The sequence below is a fragment of the Centruroides sculpturatus genome, unplaced genomic scaffold (assembly GCF_000671375.1).
Source record: "Centruroides sculpturatus isolate CEXI.00-Female unplaced genomic scaffold, Cexi_2.0 scaffold23, whole genome shotgun sequence".
NCBI lineage: Eukaryota > Metazoa > Arthropoda > Arachnida > Scorpiones > Buthidae > Centruroides > Centruroides sculpturatus.
In genome coordinates, this window is record NW_019384313.1 from 865853 (window position 1) to 889691 (window position 23839).

Genomic DNA, 23839 nt, shown 5'->3' on the forward strand with positions numbered 1-23839 from the left:
GATGTCAGATTTCCAAAATAGATTTGAAATATCAGTTGTATTAGATTATTTTTTCCTCCCTCTTACTTTATATTCGGATTATTCGAACGAATAACAGAATAAAATAATCCAAAAATTTTACATTGTTCTTTATGCATGAAAGAAGTTTTTAACATCGGAAGACTTTCAAAAAACTTTTGATATTTTTTGATAAATAATTTTGCTTTTTTATATAACTGTTCTCATACAACATTTAAAAAATCCCTATACCTTTTCATATTTAAATTATCTAAATAATTCCTTCGAGGGATCGGTCCTAAAACTATAAACTTTGATCTTCATTCCCTTCTCCAACGTTGCATCATACGAAGTTTTAGATGAATAAATTATTAATTTAATGATTTAAAAGTGACATAATTAATAGAATATATTTATTTTTATATATGAAAATTTGAAAAAAATAGCTGTAAAGATTTTCTGAATATTCCCAGAGAAATACATTTGTATGACAATCAGTTATAAATCTTACTTTTGTATAGAATGTATCTGGCTGACATTCAATAACAGAACTATGCAATTTCATTCAAAATTCAATTTCGGAAAATTTGTGAGGAAATTTATATTATTTTCAAAAGTCTTGTTGATAGTTATAGTTACACGACAATTTATCTTAAAAATTTTTCTACTTTCACGTATATAAATCCCCCCTTTTTACTGGAAAACCATTTGTCCCTCTCCTCATTCTTTACATGTGACTTAAATAATTTTAAGTACAGTAAAACCTGTCTAAAACGGAAACTTGCCAAACTCGCGCGATTCTGGTTTACACGGGTTTTACTGTATTTAAATTTTTTTTAAAGTTAATTAATTATATTTACACTGTGAAAATGTTTAAAAAATCATTATGTTTTATGTAAATATAAATATAATTAAATTAACTCGGTCGGTTAAAGAATGAGAATAAATTTGGAGTAACTTCAACATTTGTTTCGACAAATTAAAATTTTAATTTTTTTTTTTTGAGTTTTTATGAAGTATTTTAAGCGTACAAACTCATTGATGAGTATATATATACGTACAAAAGAATAGTAAATATGAATTTATCTATTACAAAATTGGAGAAATAATCTTAATTTTAATAAATCAATTCATTGTTTAAACAAATCAAATGAACATATTTAATTAAATGACAATTTTCGCTTAACAGATAAATGTTCAGTTAGAAGAGTAGTAAAGCCGAAATTATTTACCATTTGCCAATTGAATAATTAAATTTATTGAAGCGTTACTGATTATAAATGCAATAAAACTCCTAAAGTTTATTAAATTGAAAATCGCTATTGTAATGAAAAGGAATCAAAGAAAATTAACTTCAATAAAAAAATTATTAAATAAATAAATAAATAAAAAGGCATGTGACTTGTACGGTAGATTTTTTTTTCTACTTTTTTCTATTATATTCTAAGTTACTTACGATAAATAAATTCTCCATTTGTAAAATTTCATTTGTCTCGTTTGAACGGAGGATGCTATTTTAATAAATCATCTACTCATAAAAATTCGCTTTTTTTATCTTGTGTTATTTTACAGGTGGATAAGTAATGCACCTATTTGAGTTTTTTTTCTAGAAAAGAAATGCCTTATTGTATTTTTTTTACAAAAGGAATATACTCTTATTTATTTTATTCTTAGAAAGAATATTTGCGATAGAGTACATACTTCAATCTCTGTATTTTTTAGAAGAATACAGTAAAACCTGCGTAAAAAGGAATTGCATGGTACCGAATTTTTTCCTTCTTGTTTTTGGTATGGCAGGCTTCCGTTTTTAACAGGTTTTACTGTATAATTATATTTTTTTGGATTTTTTTTAGATACCGAATTTAAATACAGTAAAAACCTGTGTAAACCGGAATGCACGATACCGAATATTTTTTCGGTTTGGTATGTTTCCGTTTTGAACAGGTTTTTTTAACGTAGAAAAATCTCTCCGTTTTAAATAATGTTTTTCTATTTAGGCAGATTTTGTTTTGGACAGGTTTTACAGTATAATTTTTAGATTTTTTTTGTTTAAAAAGGGTATTTATTTGTTGATTTTTAGAAGCAGAAATTTAGCATATTTATTTCCAATCCAAATTACGCTTTATTTGTAATACGGCAATTGCCTGTTACAGCATATTTAAAAAATATATATATTTTTTTTCGTTAATCGGGTTTTTAGAAAGAAATTACATTATTTCGGAATTTTTAGAGACAGAATTTAAATACAGTAAAACCCGTATAAACCGGAATCGCTCCGTTCCGAAGATTTTCTTCCATTTAGACAGGTTTTAGATTTCGTTTTGGACAGGTTTTACTGTATTGCACTTTTTAGATAATAAGTATACTTGAGTTTTACCACACGAATACGTTTTTTAAAAAAGAAATATGCTCTTATTCTATTTTTATAAAACGAATTTTTGTTTTGTGCACATATTCCCAATAGTTGAATGTTTTAGAAGAAGAATATAATTTTTGAATATTTAAAAAGGGAATATGCTTGTGGAATTTTTAGGATAGAATGTAAAATTGTTTTTTTTTTTTTTTTTTTAAATGTTTACCACAAAGAGAATATATTTTTCTTTATTGTATTTTTAGAAAGAAAATATAATGTTTAAATTTTAAAGAAGGTGTATAAATATTATGTTTTTAGATAGGAATTACAGTTTCTTTGAGTTGTTTTAAAAAGTCTGTCTTATGCCTTTCTTTTACAAAATGAATAAATTGCTATTTATTAAATTTTTAAAAGGAATTTTTATTTTGTGAGCAAGAATATGTTCTAGAAATCCAAAGCGTATGCAAAAAAAAAAAAAAAAAAAAAAAAGGATCATATGGAAGACTTTCATGTTATTTACGTAGGCCTATATTTGTGCTATTTTTGAAAAGTTTTGGACTTAATTTAAGAGCTAGCTAGACAAAACATTCTCTTTCAATACTTTTCTTTAGTGTAATGAAATATATATATATATATATATCTTTCATTAGTAATATATTCTCCATCTCATTATNTATATTCTATCTTCTCATTTTTTAAATTAAAAATATGAAAACCAATGAAAACGTATTACTTTATATTCGAAATTTAAAATAATCTAAGATTTAAAAATCATTATTTCGTAATTTTACATTTTTTTTAAATCTAAAAATAACGATAATATCTAAAAAACGACTCCTCCATCATAATATCCTGCTATTAAAGTATCAACTTTCAAACTTTAGATTAATATAGAATATAATTCCTTTCATTTCTTTAAATTAAAAAACCATTTGCTCGTCGAAGCGCAATTATTTCTATAGTTTCTAGAAAAAATTAATATAAAAAAAAAACCATCATAAATTATGTTCTTCCTTCAAATAATTTAAGAATCTACATACACATCATGGAGAAGGAAGAAGAAAAACTTTACAATTACTCATTATTTTATTAATAATTAATAAATTAATTAGCGTATTTTTGGAATTTTTTTTTATTATTTACTTTATTAGAGGTATGAATAAATCACGTGATTTGTTTCTAACAACTATTTATCTTCAGAAATTATTTATTAATCAATTAAAACAAGTAGTGTATAGATCGTTAATGCAATATATTTAATGGAAGCAATTTATTTTCTTGAAATTTCTCAATTTTTCTTGCATTATTTTTTTTATTTGAAGTTCTTCTTTTCACTATTCTTCTCGTCAACCATGGAAAAATATTCCTCGATATTTGTTTATTAAGCAATGTCATATTTCAATCGTTGGTGTCAGGAATTTCTCAGCTCATCAGAATTACATGAAATGCATTCACCCATAAAAATAATGCTAAAAATAGTTGTAAGTCACCGGATTCCCATATAATTGCAAAATTTCTTTACTCCGGGGGATCGAAGAAATTAATGAAAACTAAGGAAATTCAGATTAGAAAAGGAAAGCTTTGGTTTGCTTCCTTTTCACACAACTGGAACGAGGAGCACTTGCTGAACTACGGCATAAATCGATTGCAGGTAGGATTATTAAAGTACACCAAGTCAAATGGAAACTTTTTTATTATTTTTTTGTTGTTTTTTAGAAGAAAAAACGAAAAAAAAAATGAAATGGAGGTTTTGTATTCTTTCTCTCTTTCTCTTTCTTTCTTATTCTCTTTATTTCTTTTATGAAATCATTCGTTCGACTCATATAAAATTATTAAGCAATTATAAAAGGCAAGTTTTTATTTTTTATCTTTCTTTTTATTTCAAAGAAAAAAATACAATAATTTTACTAACTTACTTCCATAATAATAATAATTTCCATTCTCGATATATATATATGTATGTATTTCATTTGTTTTAAAAGCTAAAACAGTAAGTGTCTTATTTACATAAAATACGAGAATTTTATTTTATTGAAAAGAAATTCTAAAAACACGATAAACATTATAAAAAATTCAAGAGAAAATAATAATTTTTTAAAAAATTAGTTTTCGAGTTAAGTTTGTTGTAAATTTTCTTTTTCGTTCTTGTTGTAAAGTTTATTTTTGATTAATAACGCGGCTGTGTTTAAAAATTGGTCGAAGTCTGTCGTGACGTCTAATGGCCAAAGTTTGATAACTTCACAGAATTTAAACAGGAACTTCGCATTATTTATACAAAATATAAATATCTTATCGTATAAACAGTTGTAAGATACGTCATTTATTCAATTTTACAATATTTATTTATAGAAATTATAATTTAAAAAGTATATTTCAGCGTTTAATTTGAAGACTAAAATGAGAATTTAGCATGCAATTTTTCTAATTGTATGAAAGAGAATTTGTAATATAAACCACTAAATTATATATATATTTAACATTAAAGTAACTATTCAAAGTAAAAATAAGTTTGGAAGAAAAAAACTAAAAGAAACATATTTCATGCAAGAGAATTTGAAATCCGAGAAAAAGGGAAATTACCGTTCGGATTCTTTGTAGATCTCGAGGAAAGTAAAGATAAAAGATCATAGTCGATCCTACCCTTCTCTTGTCTCCATGACAAATGTTCTTTCGGATGATCGTGCATGACAATGTCTCCCCTGTGACATTTTGACCTACTCTTTTCCTTACTACCTGGATGCTGCACGGTTTCTGATGTCATCGCCTCTAAAAAATATCATTTCAATACGTTACTGTACATAAAAATTTAAATTATAAAGCATATTCTACGAACTAAATACAAATCTAGGATGTATATATCTGTCTTTTTATTTTTTTTTTTCTTGAATAATTTTCTTAAAAATTCATTTTATCTTCTCGAACTCTAAAATGAATTTACTTATCTAAATAATAAATTTGCATTAGAATATACGTACTTTATTTATTTTTAGATGGTAATTTTATAAAAGTACGTTTTAAAAAAATGTCTCAAATTCTATAGTTTTGGGGCACAATTTTATATTATGCAGATAAATGAATACATATTGAGTTTACAGAAAAGGTTAAGTCTAATATAATGCTTGACACTTTCGAGATTGGAAGTTAAACTCAAAGTCAACATTTGTAGAGTGACACAATGGTAGATATATGTATATATATAGATAGATATTTCTTCTTTCTGCTACGAAATATGATTTCAGAAATTTATTAAGTTACAAGAGAACACCGAAGAATTTCAAATGGAATTCTTTCAATGCTGATAAGATTCGAAAAGAATTTCAAATATTAAAAAAGAAGAATAGATATTTACCAATGTTTTGAATAAAGTAAATGTTATATCGATCAGAAATAAGTCAAATATACGAAATAAAAAAAATATATATATATATACAGGCCAATTCTTCTTTCTTCTTACTTTTCTGTATAAATATAGGCTTATATATTTTACAATTTTAATTTGCTAAAAAAAATTATATTTTTTAGACTAAATTTGTGTTTTTAGAAGATAAAAGGGAACAATTTTCATTGTGCTTCAAGTAGAAATTAAAGAGGGAGGGTCGAAGAGATGATAAAGACAGTGAACACGTAGGTGATAGGTAGATTAAAACGAGTCAATACGAGAAAGTCATTAGTAAGATGAACTGCTCCCATTTGGACAATATCATTAATTTTTAAGGATGATTTTCATTCAAAGTATTCAATATTAAATACGTTTAAAACATATGACTTCGAATAAGTATAAAAATGATGTATGACTTTCAATTAAAATCGAGAATCTCTTATGTAAATTTTATATATATATCTGCATATCATTCACTTTATATGTATATGTATTTATTAACTTAAATGATCGAGTAATAATAGAAATGTATTTTTAAAAAATTCAAGTAATTTATTCTTAAAAAAACGTTAAATTAAAAATTAAAATTCGATCCAGTTAATAATATACTTCTAAAAAGTCGTGTCAGAATTTAAATGATTAGCAAAGATATGCTTCTAAAAAACATTTTATACGTGTTTTTTAGAGGTGTATTATAGTTTGAGNTTTATATTTATGTAATGAAATCAATATACACAGCTGCAAATATTTAACTTTTTTGTGAGGATGCTAGATTTTTCAAGATTCTTTTTTGGACCACTTTGAGGTTTCTTGTGTAATATTTATTCACTTAATACAAGGCAAAAGCCCAATGTAAAATGTGCATATATACTAAATAAAAGTAAAATACAATAAACAACAAATTTAATTTAAACTATCAAGAATACAAAACCTAAAAATAAATTAATTTGAATGTTTCTCTCTCCATGAATATTTAATTTATATTGTTTAAATTATAATAAATTAAAAGAATTGTAATTTTTCAGCAAAATGCTGGATATACAGAAGAATTGAAAGCAAAGCCTGAACATTTGAAATTCTTAATAGGAAAGAATGGGGCCAATGTTAAGAAGGTTAGTAAAATATTTTGTGTGTTAATTTAGTTTATGTGTGTTTTTGATGTATTAAATAAATTACTTTGAAATATTTTAACAATTATCTCATTAATTTTTGTTATAGATAAGAGATAAAACAAAAGCAAGAATTATTTTTCCATCAGAAAAAGATGATGATCGTGAATCGATTGTTATTATTGGCAGAAAAGAGGAAGTGATGCAAGCAAAGAAAGAACTCCAGGATATGATTAAAGAATTGGTTAGAATATTTTAAAAATATAAAGATTGCAATAACTGTAAATAAGGTTTTGGAAATGTTTCTACTCTTTCTGAACGTGCAAGAAAGAAGAAATTTCTAATTTTCTTAACTGATAACCTATAATCATTTACATTAAACAACTCATTTACTTATAATAGAGATGTCTTGGAGCTTGATGCAATTAGTGTTCCATTAGCAAACAATCTTTTGTTTATGTCGTTAATGAAGCATGTAAGGGGATGAAGGGGTCGAGAATTATTTCTTTCTGATGAACCATCCTCATATTTTCTATTTATTGACTAATGCACTAACTTAGTTTAGTAAAATTACAACACACGTAAAACTCCTACGGATACAATTTTATCAGTTTTTAACAAAGACATTTTTAATAATTTGTTTATTAAAATATTATCTTTGACAGCGCCGGTGTCATGGTATTGAAGATTAAATTTTGAATTATAAATTTAAAAAATATCTTTGCTTTTGATGAAGAAATTTAGACATTTTTATCAAATTTTGTGTTGGTTTATTTAATGATTTTTCTAAAAATATTCTTTCTGGCAATAGAAGAGTATTAGAAAAATGTTCAATACTCTAAACTGATTTTAAAAACAAAATTTATTTTATAATCTTCACATTTGTGATACTCTTCTTATAAATTCCTTTTTAGATTATATACAAAAATCGGAATATTTTAAATTTATTTTTAATGTTAAAATTTTATGCATTTTATTCAGTAACTTGTGTGTTTTTTTTTTTAATTATTATTTCCTTTTACTTATAAGCCAATGTCATTAAAAGAAAAATCTCTTTTCAGCAAAGGACAAGTCATTATTTTCTAGTAAAGAAACATTTACCTTACTAAGCGATTCAATGCTGATTCTCTCTCCTCTATTAATGCAGAATTCTTTAAATAGTAAGCTTTTCTTCTTATTCAAACAGGAAAAAATAAGGAAAAAAATATGTAGTACTTAAAAGTGATAGAAGATTTTAACTAAGAAAAGTGTATTTTTAGATATTTATCCCATAGAAAAAAAAAGACTTAAATCGCTTTGAAGAGTTACAAAACTTGTCTTTTATTCGTCTGAATGATACCATTTTAGAATATATATATTCTATAATATACTTTTTAGCTTCACATAATGTTAAAATTTCTAAGAGGATTTGTAGACAAATATAATATCATTGAATATATATATATATATGTATACACACACAGAATATCCACACACAGACAGACACGTGTATATAAAATATAGGAAAAGTTTAAATAAGGATAAGGATATCTTTGAAAACTTATCGATATATTCTTAGATTGATATTATTTTTTGAATATATTTGCACGAAAAAAGATGCCTGCCAATAGGATTAGGATGCTCCTTCAAGAAATTCTTAGATAGTGGCAACATTGGAGACGTTAACAAGTCTAGACTTAGGGTATGTTTGGTTAGTTCCAGCTGAATATTCTCTTGCTGTGTGTGAAGAAATGATATGAAAGAATAACATTCGTCACAAAAGCTGCTGTCTAACATTTGGATCGTGGTTCAAATATAGTTACCAGAAATCTGGTATATTTGCTGTTCGGAACCTTTTAGAAACTCTTTCAAACCATGAGGGAGACGTTAAAGAACCATCTTATCTATTTACGTAGGATTCGGAAAACTAAAGCTAAAAATCTCGAAAATTTTACTTTACTTCATGAAAGAATACTTCTTAAATTTTATTTACACTCTTTTTTTGTTATTTAACTTTATATTTGGTGTTTGCTGTAGAAGTTCCTCTTCTAAAAATAAAAGTATTTTACTGGTGACAATTTAGAATCGTCTTATTCTACATTTTGATTCGAGATTTTTCTGTTTTTAGGTAATAAACTCGTCCATTTTTTAAAACGTTTTTTCCACAATTTCAATGGTTATTCGCAATAAAAGAGGATTTTAAATAGTTTTAAATGGCTGAATACAAATCTGTTCCCATTCAGTAAACTCATGAATTCTTCAGCATCAATCAAATCAACAATAACTCTTTTGGTCACGGACTATTCTTATGATTTCTATGATCACACATCATTCTAATCATTGTAGAGTAGGAAGAAATATGAATGAATGCTTGTCGACTCAGGTAGTTCATCGTTTCTTAGCAGCAACTTGCTTCAATTCAACAAAAGCTCTCTACTATAATGACACTTTATCACTAGAAATATAGATTAGAATCATTAATCAAAAAAAATCTACATAAAATATTTAAATTTTAATACATAAATTTTACAATATAATAGCAATTTATAATTAAAATTTAGTTCTAAATGATGATCCAAATCAGCGTTACCCTACTTCGTGCTGTCCAATTGCTAAAATCACGAATTCTACTTTTAATTATAACTTTTCTATAGAAGTTTGACTTTAAAATTTTTAATTATTGTAATTATAAATTATCTACGGTTTATAATTTTACAAGATTTACAAATGTATTTAAAATATTCTAATTTCTAAAATTAATTTCGACGTATCAATTCTTAATTGAAGACGATTTTCCACGTACAAAATTCATTTTTAATCTTCGNATCTATAGTCTTGAATATAAAATATAGAAAGAAAAATAACACAGAAAAAAGCCTAAAATAGTTGAAACAATGTCAACATCACTCAGTAAAAAACATTTCCGTTTTCTAAAAAAACCGTTTCCGGTCAAAAAACAATTTCTGTTTTCAGTTCCTGTTTCATTTTTTTTCTTTAAGAATTGTTCATTTCCGGTGAAAGTAAACTAGAGAAATCAAGAAAGTTTTTTAAAAAAATATATATCAAGTATAGCCTATATATAGATATAGGCTATCAAACCTTATTAGCTTACATTTCATTTATCCATATAAATTTTGAAAATAAAATAAGTAATACTTAGAAGATTCGAAATTTTGTTTTTTAAATAAATAAAGATAGCATCAACCTCAATTTCTGGAAACAAATTATTATAATTTCTTGCATTTTTGCGTTGTTTATCATATAGGAAATGATCGATAGTACTTTAGATTTCTTATAAATTTCATCCGTTTTTTTTATCTTAAAATAGTAGATTACTCAAAACAAACAAGCAATTTATATCGTTTTCTTTCTCTTTTTTGAGTAAATTAGATAAAATTGTGTTTTTTTCAACCTTTTTTCTCCCTGTAGAAGATGTTTCTAAGTAATTATTTATAGCATTTAATCCTAGTATCAGTTCCCCTTTGGACATTTCTATTATTCATAGCTTTAGGATCAAATTAGGAAAATTTAGTTTTATCAGTGAATAATTAAAGGTTATTTAATTCTACCAAGAAAAAAAATGGAGTAATTTTTTTTGTTATTTTATACCCTTTAGCTGAACGATGAATTGCGCTCTTTTGTAAATGGTGTTAAGTAATGCTGGGAAGCTTAACGAAAGGGAATTTTGTAAAAGAGACAGTTTGATAGATCTGTTATATCTGATGACTCCAGAGACATTCTATGTAAATCTAGTGGCAATGATAATTACTAATCACCTCCTCTGACTCTCTTAGTGTCAACAGCTGCGGGTATTTGCCTTTCTGAGAATTGGTCAGTTGACTATGAATCGTATGACAGCGAAGACTCGAGGATTATCTCAGTGAATTGATCAGAAATTCTTATTGATATACACGGGAGTTTGTTGGAAAAGTTTCTCGACTCAAATGGATATTGTGGAGCCATGAATACTAAAGCATTCAATACAATTTCTCATTAAATACGACATTGTTTAGATTATGTAAACTTGGTATTAGCTTCACATAACAATATGCCCGAAACATGGAAACAGAATCAATAAGCTTTATTTGAAATTAATGAAAACTAATCTCCAATATGAGTGTGTATATTCTATATGAAAAGGATTTAGACTTTATAAAATTTCGGATTAGCGAGAGAGGTTTTGGTTTTAAGAATTTCTTTTTATTTTATACAATTTTATATTCGTAAAACGAATATCTTATTATTTAAATTACAGGGCATTGCGTTTGCGATTATATAACTGAAAGCTTAATAATTAGGAAACTAAGAAGTTATTGTAGTTAATTAGTTTTAATCGGTTTTAATTTCCTTTAATAAACTTAAAACTAAATGCGATATCTCAGATTATGTGGGAGAATTAAGCATTATTAAGTTAATATAACAGTAAAGATATTATTAATAAATAAATAGTACACTAGAAATATTCAAAATATGAATATACCTGTATCTATTATAAAGAATAAATTAAAATCCAAGGAGAAAAATATATTTGATGCCAATAGAATGCAGGCTCGCGAGTTCGAGCCTGACATACGAACTGTCCGCGTGGAGTATTCTGGGTTTTCTTCATGTGTCTAACACCTAAATAGGAGACAGTTTTCATTAAAAAGAACTCTGTGAAGAAACCCCTTGGCAGATCGCCCATGTGTTAAGTTACCTTATTCCATGAATCCAATTCAATAGGATCCGAACCAACATTCTTAAGAATGCTTCAATCATTAAACTGTTGAAATAAACAGCCTTTCCATTAACCCACGATCAGAGCAGAGACTTTACAACTAATCTTAAAAAAAAAACAATTCTTAAATACACTTTCTATTAGAAAACATTTACAGAATACGTTTATTTACATAATAAAAAAAACAAAAAAAATTACACTTAAAAAATAGTTTGATTAACCTACTTTATAATTAATTTATAACATATTTTAAAGCCAAGCTTCTTAATACATTTACTGTAATTATAAGTTTAATTAGAAACATTATAAATTGTTATATTAATAGTTAAGAATTTATTATTATTTTTTATTTGGAAAACTTATATAATATATATATTTATTTATTTAAATTCTAGAAGCATTGTTTGTAAGAATAAAAATAGAAATCCTAGAGTATTCAGAAAATTTTATGAATACTAACATGTGTTACATTTAATCAGAAAATGGCTTTTCTGTTTTATTTTTTTTTTATTCTTTTTTTTAAAAGAAAAATATTTTTTCTTTCTATGGGCTGAATATATTAGAATTGAATGTTTTGAAATAAATCTGAATAATTCAAACGTCGTTCAGTTTTTATATGTTAAGTTAATCCAACAAAATACAAGTCTCTTCTCATGAACATAAGTCAATAAGAATTGAGTCAAAAAATTTCTTTTTTTCCCCAAAGAAAATCTGTAAAAAATTAGAATTTTTNTTTATGTCGTTAATGAAGCATGTAAGGGGATGAAGGGGTCGAGAATTATTTCTTTCTGATGAACCATCCTCATATTTTCTATTTATTGACTAATGCACTAACTTAGTTTAGTAAAATTACAACACACGTAAAACTCCTACGGATACAATTTTATCAGTTTTTAACAAAGACATTTTTAATAATTTGTTTATTAAAATATTATCTTTGACAGCGCCGGTGTCATGGTATTGAAGATTAAATTTTGAATTATAAATTTAAAAAATATCTTTGCTTTTGATGAAGAAATTTAGACATTTTTATCAAATTTTGTGTTGGTTTATTTAATGATTTTTCTAAAAATATAATAGTTTAAGTAATATTTGCTTTGCAAACAAGAAATTTTCAAATTTAATTCATTACAACGTGCTTGATACGTGTATATATATATTTTTTTAAAACTTATTAGAAAATCGTTACTTTGGTGGATTTAATTAAAAATTTATTTTTAGTAACTGCGAGATTGTAAAAGTACGTTCCTCGATATAAGAGCTTTATACCTTATTTTCATATATAGTAGCTTTTGTAATAAAATTTGCAAATACTCGAATTTATTTTTCTGTTCGTACATGATCAGTTGTAAAAATTCTGTCAAGTCCAGAAGGTATTTGAAGAACTCGCAAATTTTCTAATAACGCCTATCTCTGAGAGAAAAAAAAATGATATCTCCTATGGAAAATTGTATAATCTCAAACTTTCGAGTTCGATTATTTAAAATATTGATTTTTTTAAGAAAAAATTTAAGCTGCATAATCCCAAAAAAGTCAAAACATAAGCCACGTAAATAAATGATTTCTCCTTATATAAATTATAATATATTAATTTTTTCTTGTACTTTTTATCGTATGGCTGCTTGTCTTTAATCTTCTCTGTTCGTTAAAAGTCAGGTGTATAAAATTTAATAGTTTATGTACTGTAATGTGTAGTAAATATTAAAAAAAATTACGTTTTATGATTTCTATGGAGCATAAATTCTTCATGTAAAAAATTACTTATATAGTGCAGTATTTTTAAAGAAAATTATAATTAATTTTAGTGAAGCAACTATCAGAAAATAGGGGTATCAATATGTTGACTTCTATCGTATTAATCGTATCTCCATCTAGTGTAAACGTCTGGCACATTTTATGCTTAAATGAACATACTTAAACATACTTTATCAAGTGAAATTTTTTATATTTAATTAAATTATAATCAATTTTAATTAATTTGTCTAATAAATCACCAACGTTACCATTAAATATAATGTCTTTTTCGGTGAAAATCGTAGTGTCTTTAACGTGGTATAACCTAGTGTGACTTATACTGTTTATGACGGCAACAAAACAATGAACCACTTTCTTATATATATATACTAGATATACTTTTTTGATGAAAAAAAGAAATTTTTATGAAGTCTATCGAAATAAACCTACAATCCACTTGCACTTTTCCGGAAGGCTTCACTTAATTCTGTTACCGCAGGGGTTTGTGGGAATGCTGACAGTCCAATCCCCTGAATGCACACTTGGGAATAAGCTTAGATTCTATACAGCTATAGGTCTTGTACTATTACATGGATAGTTTTGCTTGTCGTCCCAAGTGACCTAACCCGCAGCAACTCTCGAGTGACAATCTCTGACATCCTGGAAATTTTTCTTGAGAGGATTGATGAATTTTTCACCTATTGAATCAGATACGTTCTTTTAACTCGTACTCCATCCATAGAATAGTGATGCTTAAAGATTCTTCACCAAGGTGAAGAGGCGTGTAAAACGTTTTCTTCACTTTCTTCCATTTAAAAATAGTAATATAAATTGCATTTAAAGTATAATTTACAATTTTTATTAAAGTAAAATTAGGAGTATCTTTGTTATAATTGTAAAAAAAGTAGATTGATGCGGTATATTCAATAGGTTTTTCTTCAGATTTTTGTGGAGTAAATCTGAAAGTTTTTATACATATTAATAGCAAAATGTGTGAAGGCTAATATAACAAAAGAAATGGTTGAATAGATCTTACTCGAAGATAAAATAATACAAAGTAAAGATTTTTCTTAAAAAAATAAGAGAATTTATTCATGATGACATTACAAAGGATGAAGAACTTACTTTTATTTAAGCAAAAGTCGACAAAATCTTTTATATTTTTTTTATAAAAAAATATTCCATAAGAAAGAAATGACTCCATTTTTATCCATCTTTTTTGTTTTTTCTTCTTACGGTATTTGCGATAAAGTCGGGAAAGTTTTCTTTTCAATTCCTAACGATTTCTTTTCGTGTTGAATACTGTACATAACAGTGGTTCCTCTTACTAAATGTATTGTTCAAAATACGTCTCTATAAACTTCATGGTTTAAACATTAATTTCAAAATAGAATTCCTTTAAGACATAAACAAAAAAAGAATTACATAAGAGGAAAAAAAATCCTAAACTTAATCGATAAAGCATCTGGATTGATGCACTTCATTACTAAAAACTAACTTCGTTTCCACGGTTTAAGTTTCCTTCTTTTATTTTTTTGTCCTATTTTTTTCTTTGCTATTCTCTAAGGTTCTCCTGTAACTTTTACGGACTTATTGTTGTCATCAATTGTAATATCTTCTCTTATATTTGTATAAAACTAAAAATAATACCGTTTTTTTTCCCCCTTCTTCCTTTAATGAAATATTAGATTTTAATATCTATATACTGAAATTAGTTTATTAATGAATAAAAAATGCATCTGTTTCTGTAATTTAATACCAATTTACTTATCTGAACTTAGATAAGAACAATTTCTTTCGGCTTTAATTAATAATCTATAAAGTAAAGAAATTATTAAAAAGTAATTTACTGTTCATTAATGGAATGTTAAATGCTTATATGGATTATTTACTTTACTTTAAATGTGTATATATTATAGAATCCCACGTTAAGAAGTGTTATATATTGGTTATAAATAATAAGTTTGTAAGCGTAAAGCACGTTATAAACGTTGACATATGATGACAATATTTAAAAAAATTTAATATACTTAGATGTAGTCACGTGTTAAAACAACACCCCCTTGTGTTTATATAAACTACAAACTTTACTGTAAAATATAAACATATTTTACGAGGAAAAATATAAGTTAAAATTTATGCTTTTACTTATTTTAACATAAAAAGAAATGTCAAAGTAAATGAAATTTGTAGAAAATTTTACTAAGTAATTTTATTTTAATTAAGAAAATAAATTTTATAAAAACAATTCGTGGTAACTAATTTTTTATTTTTTTTAATACAAAAATTATCCACATATTAATTAATTTATTATGCAAACATTATTTTTTATGATGTTAACGTGAGGAAGAATATTGTAAGAATTGTAATTTATTAAAGAAAAAGTTATCGATTTATCATAAAATTAATATATATATAATTGTAGAAAAATATATAAATTATTAATAAAGAATTTTTATTTTTTAAATAAGAATCGTTCGCAAACATTCAAAATTTTCGAAGGGTTTAAACGAACTGAAATATTTAAGTGCAGTGTAAATATTGTTGCAGGAAAACACGATTCTTAATTTTTATTTAAAGGGTAAATATTATAAATTAATTTACAAAACAACTAAAAATTTCAACAAATTAAAATTTACCTTTGAAATCAATTTTTGAATATGCTTTGTTTACCATGTTTTATTAAATTTAAGTTTAATTATTTATAGCTGGAAGAACACCTATATTTATCTTAAATTAAAATATAACCTTATACACTAACAGTAAGGGAATATTTGATGAATACACTAACAAACAATGGTCAAAGTTGAAATATTACGTATATCTTCATATGAAGAAAGAGAAATCTATACAGAAGATGGTGGATTTATTGAGATCCAAATCGACATTCTTCGATAACAGATGCTGTAATCAATACAGGATATACATATGTTGCCAACAAATGAGACTTAAATTACTGTTAGTAAAAGGACGTAGGTTCGGATCCCATTAGTGAATAAACTTGTTCTTCCTTTCTTTCTACTGATAAACATGTAGTTGATACTTTAGGTTTTTTTTTTTTAATATAAATGTATGCCTCACCAGTAATATATTTTAAAAAAAATAAAGTTAAATAAATATAAATTTATTACTTAAATATGATAGAATTTTCTCTTCTAATTTTAAAATATTACACTATTCAGTTTCGTTAAAACGTAATCTTTTTATATTTATAGTAAATAAAACTTTTGTAGTAAAAACTTTGAAGTAAATCTCCCAATTTTTTTAACAAAATCTATATATATATATTGAAGATCTTATTTCTATAAGAAATTTCCTGGAGTTTGAATCCAAGGTGATAGAAATTGCAGCAAGAAAAGCTGATTAGACCAAAGTTGTTTTTTTCCTTTATATTTTTTGAAGTGGTGGATTATTTTTAGAAAAGAAAACTTGTAGCAAATAACGACTCGAATCATCAAGAATAGTAGACGATTTGAAACTATACAAGTTCTGTCTTTTCTACTTTCATGTACCACAGAAGGGGATGGTTCATCTCCGTCGTCCGCACCCATAAAGCTCGTCATGGAAGGAGAAATGGACAGCTTACCCTCACTTTGAGGCACCCAAGGCACTATTTTCTTCTATACTTTTTTTTCTAAGTAAATTCCACTCTGCTTCATAGGAAGAAAACTTCATCGATTTGCGGAAAGAACTGCACTTCTGGTTTTCTGTTCCAATCAATACTGTTCTGAGTACAAGTATAAAGATACTGAGATTATTGAATTATACAACTCTCTGTAACATTATACTGTACGGGGGAATATGTCTGAAGGGCAAAATTCTGCACAAATCCAGCTTCAGAATCGAGTTTCTTAGAATATTCTACGAGTGGGCTGAATAAAAATAACCATAGAAAGTGCTTCGAATTGTTTTTATAAGAAAAAATACATTAAAACCCTATTTATCATTTAAAATTTATTGAATTGTACTTTTTTTTATTTCATTTTATATATAAAACAAAAATTCCGATTCGATATCGAAAAAGGGGGATATCTCACTTAACTTTGATGTCTGTATCGAAGGTTACATAGATTAGCTGTCTCTGTAGGTTCTGCACTTTTTCTTAGCCTCTGACTAATAACTGAGATCAGCAACATGCTTCGCTCGGAGTTTCCCTATTACTGTAGTGATTGATGATGATTGAGACTTTGTTCACTGATAGAACGAATTCTCTTGTACATGCTACATGCAACAGTGCCGAAATTCTGTAAGTTCCTATTTATGTTATTATCATTTCTCTCCGAGTTCATTTGCATGGAGGAAGAATTTAATATATTTTCGTTCGTGAATCAGATACAATTCTCGATAGAAAAGTATATTTAAAAATATTAAAATTGGTTCGAATCAAGAGCAAATTTATAGTCGAAAGTTTAATCTACATAAAAAAAAACTGAATACAAAAATTTTCATTTTTAAAACTTTTGTGGATTTTTATTATACGAAATTCTTAAAAATCTGAGAAGAGAGAATGGATTTTTTTACGTTTCCTATTCTTGATTTCTCACTTTCATAAATTCGATTTATTATATAAAAATAATAAAATTTATTGTAAGAATAACTGAAGTTGCTCGTGGGACGATCGCAATGTGATTTATTGTAGACAGCACATCTATTAAGAATAAATAACGATCGCTAACGCGATATCTTTGACAAATAACCTTTATAACATATGGAGAACTATCAAGAGAATAGGTATAATAATAAATATAACAGATATAATAATATTACAGAAAAAGAGAATTTTTAATAAATCAATAAATGGGCTCTCCCAGAAAATAGTATTATCTGGATTTTAATAACATTCAATCCTCCAGAGTAAAACTATATATTAAAAGTTTTTGAGTGATGTGAAATTTTAAGTGTTCAGAATTTCTTAACATTCTACAACATTTGCGAGGTGTCGCTAATACTGGGATATATAGTCTAAAGGATGATGCATACAAAGATGCACATTAAATACCTTTTCCACATCCAGAATTTTTTCTATCTCCCGATACACCCAAGAAATTTCTCTTAAGACATTTTAGGCACGAGATACTGAATTTAAATATTCAAAAATTAATGAAAAATTTACCTTTTTTCTAAGTTTTCTTCCTGTTTTATTAAATTTTATAATTTTAGATTTGTTATATTCCATGGTATAATTTGTCAAAATTAAATTTAAAAATGTATTATATAGAATCTTTTCACTACTTTCTAATTTTTAAATTAATCTTCTATCAAATTTTTTAATTATTATTTTTTTATTTAGTAAACGTTATAATGAAAACACGAAAAATTCCTGACAAAAATCTCGACTTTATTATGTATTTCGTATATTGAATTTTAAGAAACGAAATATAATACGTGATATAAAGTTTATTTAAAAAGCAATAGTAATAATAATACAAATGGCATATAAGGAAGGTAAAGACGTGAAAAATTTCACAGTCAGAAAGCATAAAATTTCTACCATTTTATTACCGAAGCGAATGTCAGTGAGACATTTCTGTGAAGGGTCGAAGATACATAACCTCTAGTTTTCCTTTAAAGCTTTAGTAGCAGCTGTTGGTAGGTTTAATATCAGTTACTTTGTTCGAAGAATTCATTTTAAATTCCCACCTTTCCGACATCGAAATGGCTTTGATCTTCTTCAACGTTATACCGAGTTGAAGCAGCCTAAGTTTGAAGATCAGTTGCTGCTCTCGGTAATAAAAGACAACCAAAGTGGCATCCCCGCTTTGCGTATAAGAGAAACAAGTTTATGAGGCAGCAAGCTCATTTCATTTTTCATGTTTTAATGTGTTCTCGGGAAAACAACATCTTAGTTATTGACCACGATATCTTCAGATCTTCGTCCATATCGTTAGTAGCTTTCTCGTGATCTCATTTCCCTAATCTCTCTCGTTTTCTCCTCTACGAAATTCGATCTCCTACCCGTATTTTCATATATATAAAAATAAAAAAATTGAAAAAAGTGGATTATGAATAAAACGTATCGCCTCTCTCTCTCTCTGATCTTTATCATCTGTTCAATGAGTCGAGATAGAGAAAAATTGCCTTAAACATATTCTTTTAATGAATGCTGCAAAGTTCGACGTTTATATAAAGTTTAATATTTCGTAGGAATTATTCTAATCTGTGAAGATTATCGGGTATTTTTATTGATGTTTCCGAATGATAATGCAGAAAAATGTGCAAAAGAATATAATAATACAATAGAAATATTACAAATGTTCCATAATATTTCAGAAAAATATTTAGTTTAATCTAACTATTTCGTCGCAAGAAGATCGCTGTTAATATTTTAAAATATTTTCTAAAAATAGTAGTTATTCTTTTTCAGATAATTTAAAAATGTTTAATATTTTATTCCTAAATTTGTATGGAAACTAAGATATATATATTGAAGATCTTATTTCTATAAGAAATTTCCTGGAGTTTGAATCCAAGGTGATAGAAATTGCAGCAAGAAAAGCTGATTAGACCAAAGTTGTTTTTTTCCTTTATATTTTTTGAAGTGGTGGATTATTTTTAGAAAAGAAAACTTGTAGCAAATAACGACTCGAATCATCAAGAATAGTAGACGATTTGAAACTATACAAGTTCTGTCTTTTCTACTTTCATGTACCACAGAAGGGGATGGTTCATCTCCGTCGTCCGCACCCATAAAGCTCGTCATGGAAGGAGAAATGGACAGCTTACCCTCACTTTGAGGCACCCAAGGCACTATTTTCTTCTATACTTTTTTTTCTAAGTAAATTCCACTCTGCTTCATAGGAAGAAAACTTCATCGATTTGCGGAAAGAACTGCACTTCTGGTTTTCTGTTCCAATCAATACTGTTCTGAGTACAAGTATAAAGATACTGAGATTATTGAATTATACAACTCTCTGTAACATTATACTGTACGGGGGAATATGTCTGAAGGGCAAAATTCTGCACAAATCCAGCTTCAGAATCGAGTTTCTTAGAATATTCTACGAGTGGGCTGAATAAAAATAACCATAGAAAGTGCTTCGAATTGTTTTTATAAGAAAAAATACATTAAAACCCTATTTATCATTTAAAATTTATTGAATTGTACTTTTTTTTATTTCATTTTATATATAAAACAAAAATTCCGATTCGATATCGAAAAAGGGGGATATCTCACTTAACTTTGATGTCTGTATCGAAGGTTACATAGATTAGCTGTCTCTGTAGGTTCTGCACTTTTTCTTAGCCTCTGACTAATAACTGAGATCAGCAACATGCTTCGCTCGGAGTTTCCCTATTACTGTAGTGATTGATGATGATTGAGACTTTGTTCACTGATAGAACGAATTCTCTTGTACATGCTACATGCAACAGTGCCGAAATTCTGTAAGTTCCTATTTATGTTATTATCATTTCTCTCCGAGTTCATTTGCATGGAGGAAGAATTTAATATATTTTCGTTCGTGAATCAGATACAATTCTCGATAGAAAAGTATATTTAAAAATATTAAAATTGGTTCGAATCAAGAGCAAATTTATAGTCGAAAGTTTAATCTACATAAAAAAAAACTGAATACAAAAATTTTCATTTTTAAAACTTTTGTGGATTTTTATTATACGAAATTCTTAAAAATCTGAGAAGAGAGAATGGATTTTTTTACGTTTCCTATTCTTGATTTCTCACTTTCATAAATTCGATTTATTATATAAAAATAATAAAATTTATTGTAAGAATAACTGAAGTTGCTCGTGGGACGATCGCAATGTGATTTATTGTAGACAGCACATCTATTAAGAATAAATAACGATCGCTAACGCGATATCTTTGACAAATAACCTTTATAACATATGGAGAACTATCAAGAGAATAGGTATAATAATAAATATAACAGATATAATAATATTACAGAAAAAGAGAATTTTTAATAAATCAATAAATGGGCTCTCCCAGAAAATAGTATTATCTGGATTTTAATAACATTCAATCCTCCAGAGTAAAACTATATATTAAAAGTTTTTGAGTGATGTGAAATTTTAAGTGTTCAGAATTTCTTAACATTCTACAACATTTGCGAGGTGTCGCTAATACTGGGATATATAGTCTAAAGGATGATGCATACAAAGATGCACATTAAATACCTTTTCCACATCCAGAATTTTTTCTATCTCCCGATACACCCAAGAAATTTCTCTTAAGACATTTTAGGCACGAGATACTGAATTTAAATATTCAAAAATTAATGAAAAATTTACCTTTTTTCTAAGTTTTCTTCCTGTTTTATTAAATTTTATAATTTTAGATTTGTTATATTCCATGGTATAATTTGTCAAAATTAAATTTAAAAATGTATTATATAGAATCTTTTCACTACTTTCTAATTTTTAAATTAATCTTCTATCAAATTTTTTAATTATTATTTTTTTATTTAGTAAACGTTATAATGAAAACACGAAAAATTCCTGACAAAAATCTCGACTTTATGTATTTCGTATATTGAATTTTAAGAAACGAAATATAATACGTGATATAAAGTTTATTTAAAAAGCAATAGTAATAATAATACAAATGGCATATAAGGAAGGTAAAGACGTGAAAAATTTCACAGTCAGAAAGCATAAAATTTCTACCATTTTATTACCGAAGCGAATGTCAGTGAGACATTTCTGTGAAGGGTCGAAGATACATAACCTCTAGTTTTCCTTTAAAGCTTTAGTAGCAGCTGTTGGTAGGTTTAATATCAGTTACTTTGTTCGAAGAATTCATTTTAAATTCCCACCTTTCCGACATCGAAATGGCTTTGATCTTCTTCAACGTTATACCGAGTTGAAGCAGCCTAAGTTTGAAGATCAGTTGCTGCTCTCGGTAATAAAAGACAACCAAAGTGGCATCCCCGCTTTGCGTATAAGAGAAACAAGTTTATGAGGCAGCAAGCTCATTTCATTTTTCATGTTTTAATGTGTTCTCGGGAAAACAACATCTTAGTTATTGACCACGATATCTTCAGATCTTCGTCCATATCGTTAGTAGCTTTCTCGTGATCTCATTTCCCTAATCTCTCTCGTTTTCTCCTCTACGAAATTCGATCTCCTACCCGTATTTTCATATATATAAAAATAAAAAAATTGAAAAAAGTGGATTATGAATAAAACGTATCGCCTCTCTCTCTCTCTGATCTTTATCATCTGTTCAATGAGTCGAGATAGAGAAAAATTGCCTTAAACATATTCTTTTAATGAATGCTGCAAAGTTCGACGTTTATATAAAGTTTAATATTTCGTACGAATTATTCTAATCTGTGAAGATTATCGGGTATTTTTATTGATGTTTCCGAATGATAATGCAGAAAAATGTGCAAAAGAATATAATAATACAATAGAAATATTACAAATGTTCCATAATATTTCAGAAAAATATTTAGTTTAATCTAACTATTTCGTCGCAAGAAGATCGCTGTTAATATTTTAAAATATTTTCTAAAAATAGTAGTTATTCTTTTTCAGATAATTTAAAAATGTTTAATATTTTATTCCTAAATTTGTATGGAAACTAAGTGTAGAAGAACGATTTTATTCTGTTATACTAAGTAAAGAACTTGCGAATATAAATAGCATATAGAAGAGACTAAGCTATCGAGCAAAGAAGATAAATCACAATGATAGGATATAGATTAAACAAATTCAGCTCTTCCATTTACACAGAGTAAATGCATTTGTTACAGAGTAGTTGCGGAGAATAACATAGACCTATTTGTACATCAATCCAGAAATCATTCTTTTCACTGTTTATCAGGCAGATACTATTGTTTAGACTGAACAATCTTTACCTCGAGATGTTTTGTTTCTATTCACTTTTTCTAGTTGTTCTCACAATTCTTTTCTCGCTCCTACATACTGACTGACATTTCAGTCAATTCTATTTTGGTTTGTCAACAGACAATGACAAGCCATTCTCTTATGTAAATATCTTCTGACGTGTGTGGGAAAAGGGCATCTTTTATCGTAAAACTGTCAAATATTGCCTATCATTATTTCGAAAGTTTGGAAAAAAAAAGTTATATAGCCTATATATAGACTATATATATAAAGAAGAAATCTTTTTCCAGAGAGTTTTTCTAGAGAAAGTTCGTTAATTTGTTCGTTTTATTTGAATTCAAATTTAAAATTTCGATCGTTTGAAATTGATATCCTTTTCTGGAAGTTGCTATTTTTAGAAATTACTCAATTTTTACAATATTTCACTTTCATATATCTTCACTTTCAGCACGTAAAAGGTTTAAATCTTTGAAATCGTATCATAAATATGTCATACTAAAGAATTTGAATATTAAAATTTTTATGTGACAAACTGGTGAGAAATATTTATATATTCGGTAATAAAGTAACCCAAATAAAAACTTTTCCAATTAGAAGAAGTGATTGTAACCAGAACAACTCTTATAAATCCTCTAATGTTACATGTAAAACTTTCATTAAATGACATTAGTTGCTTTGCACATGTTTTTTCTGTCATCACAATCTAGTATTATTTCTCTTCATGACATAAATTCCCAAAGATTTGTGTCGAATCTGAGCGA

At 26.6% G+C, this 23839-nt stretch overlaps 2 protein-coding genes across 5 annotated transcripts in view; both read left to right on the forward strand.

Annotated features, from left to right (window-relative positions):
- LOC111622587 (vigilin-like) overlaps nucleotides 1-7097 on the forward strand; it is a 44702-nt gene extending 37605 nt beyond the window's left edge. The window contains exons 2-3 of the mRNA XM_023365002.1: nucleotides 6739-6841; nucleotides 6948-7097. Coding sequence (XP_023220770.1) covers nucleotides 6739-6841; nucleotides 6948-7097 — 253 coding nt within the window. The remainder of the gene's footprint in view (nucleotides 1-6738; nucleotides 6842-6947) is intronic.
- LOC111622523 (teneurin-m-like) overlaps nucleotides 1-23839 on the forward strand; it is a 320210-nt gene that overhangs the window by 32675 nt on the left and 263696 nt on the right. The window lies entirely within an intron of this gene.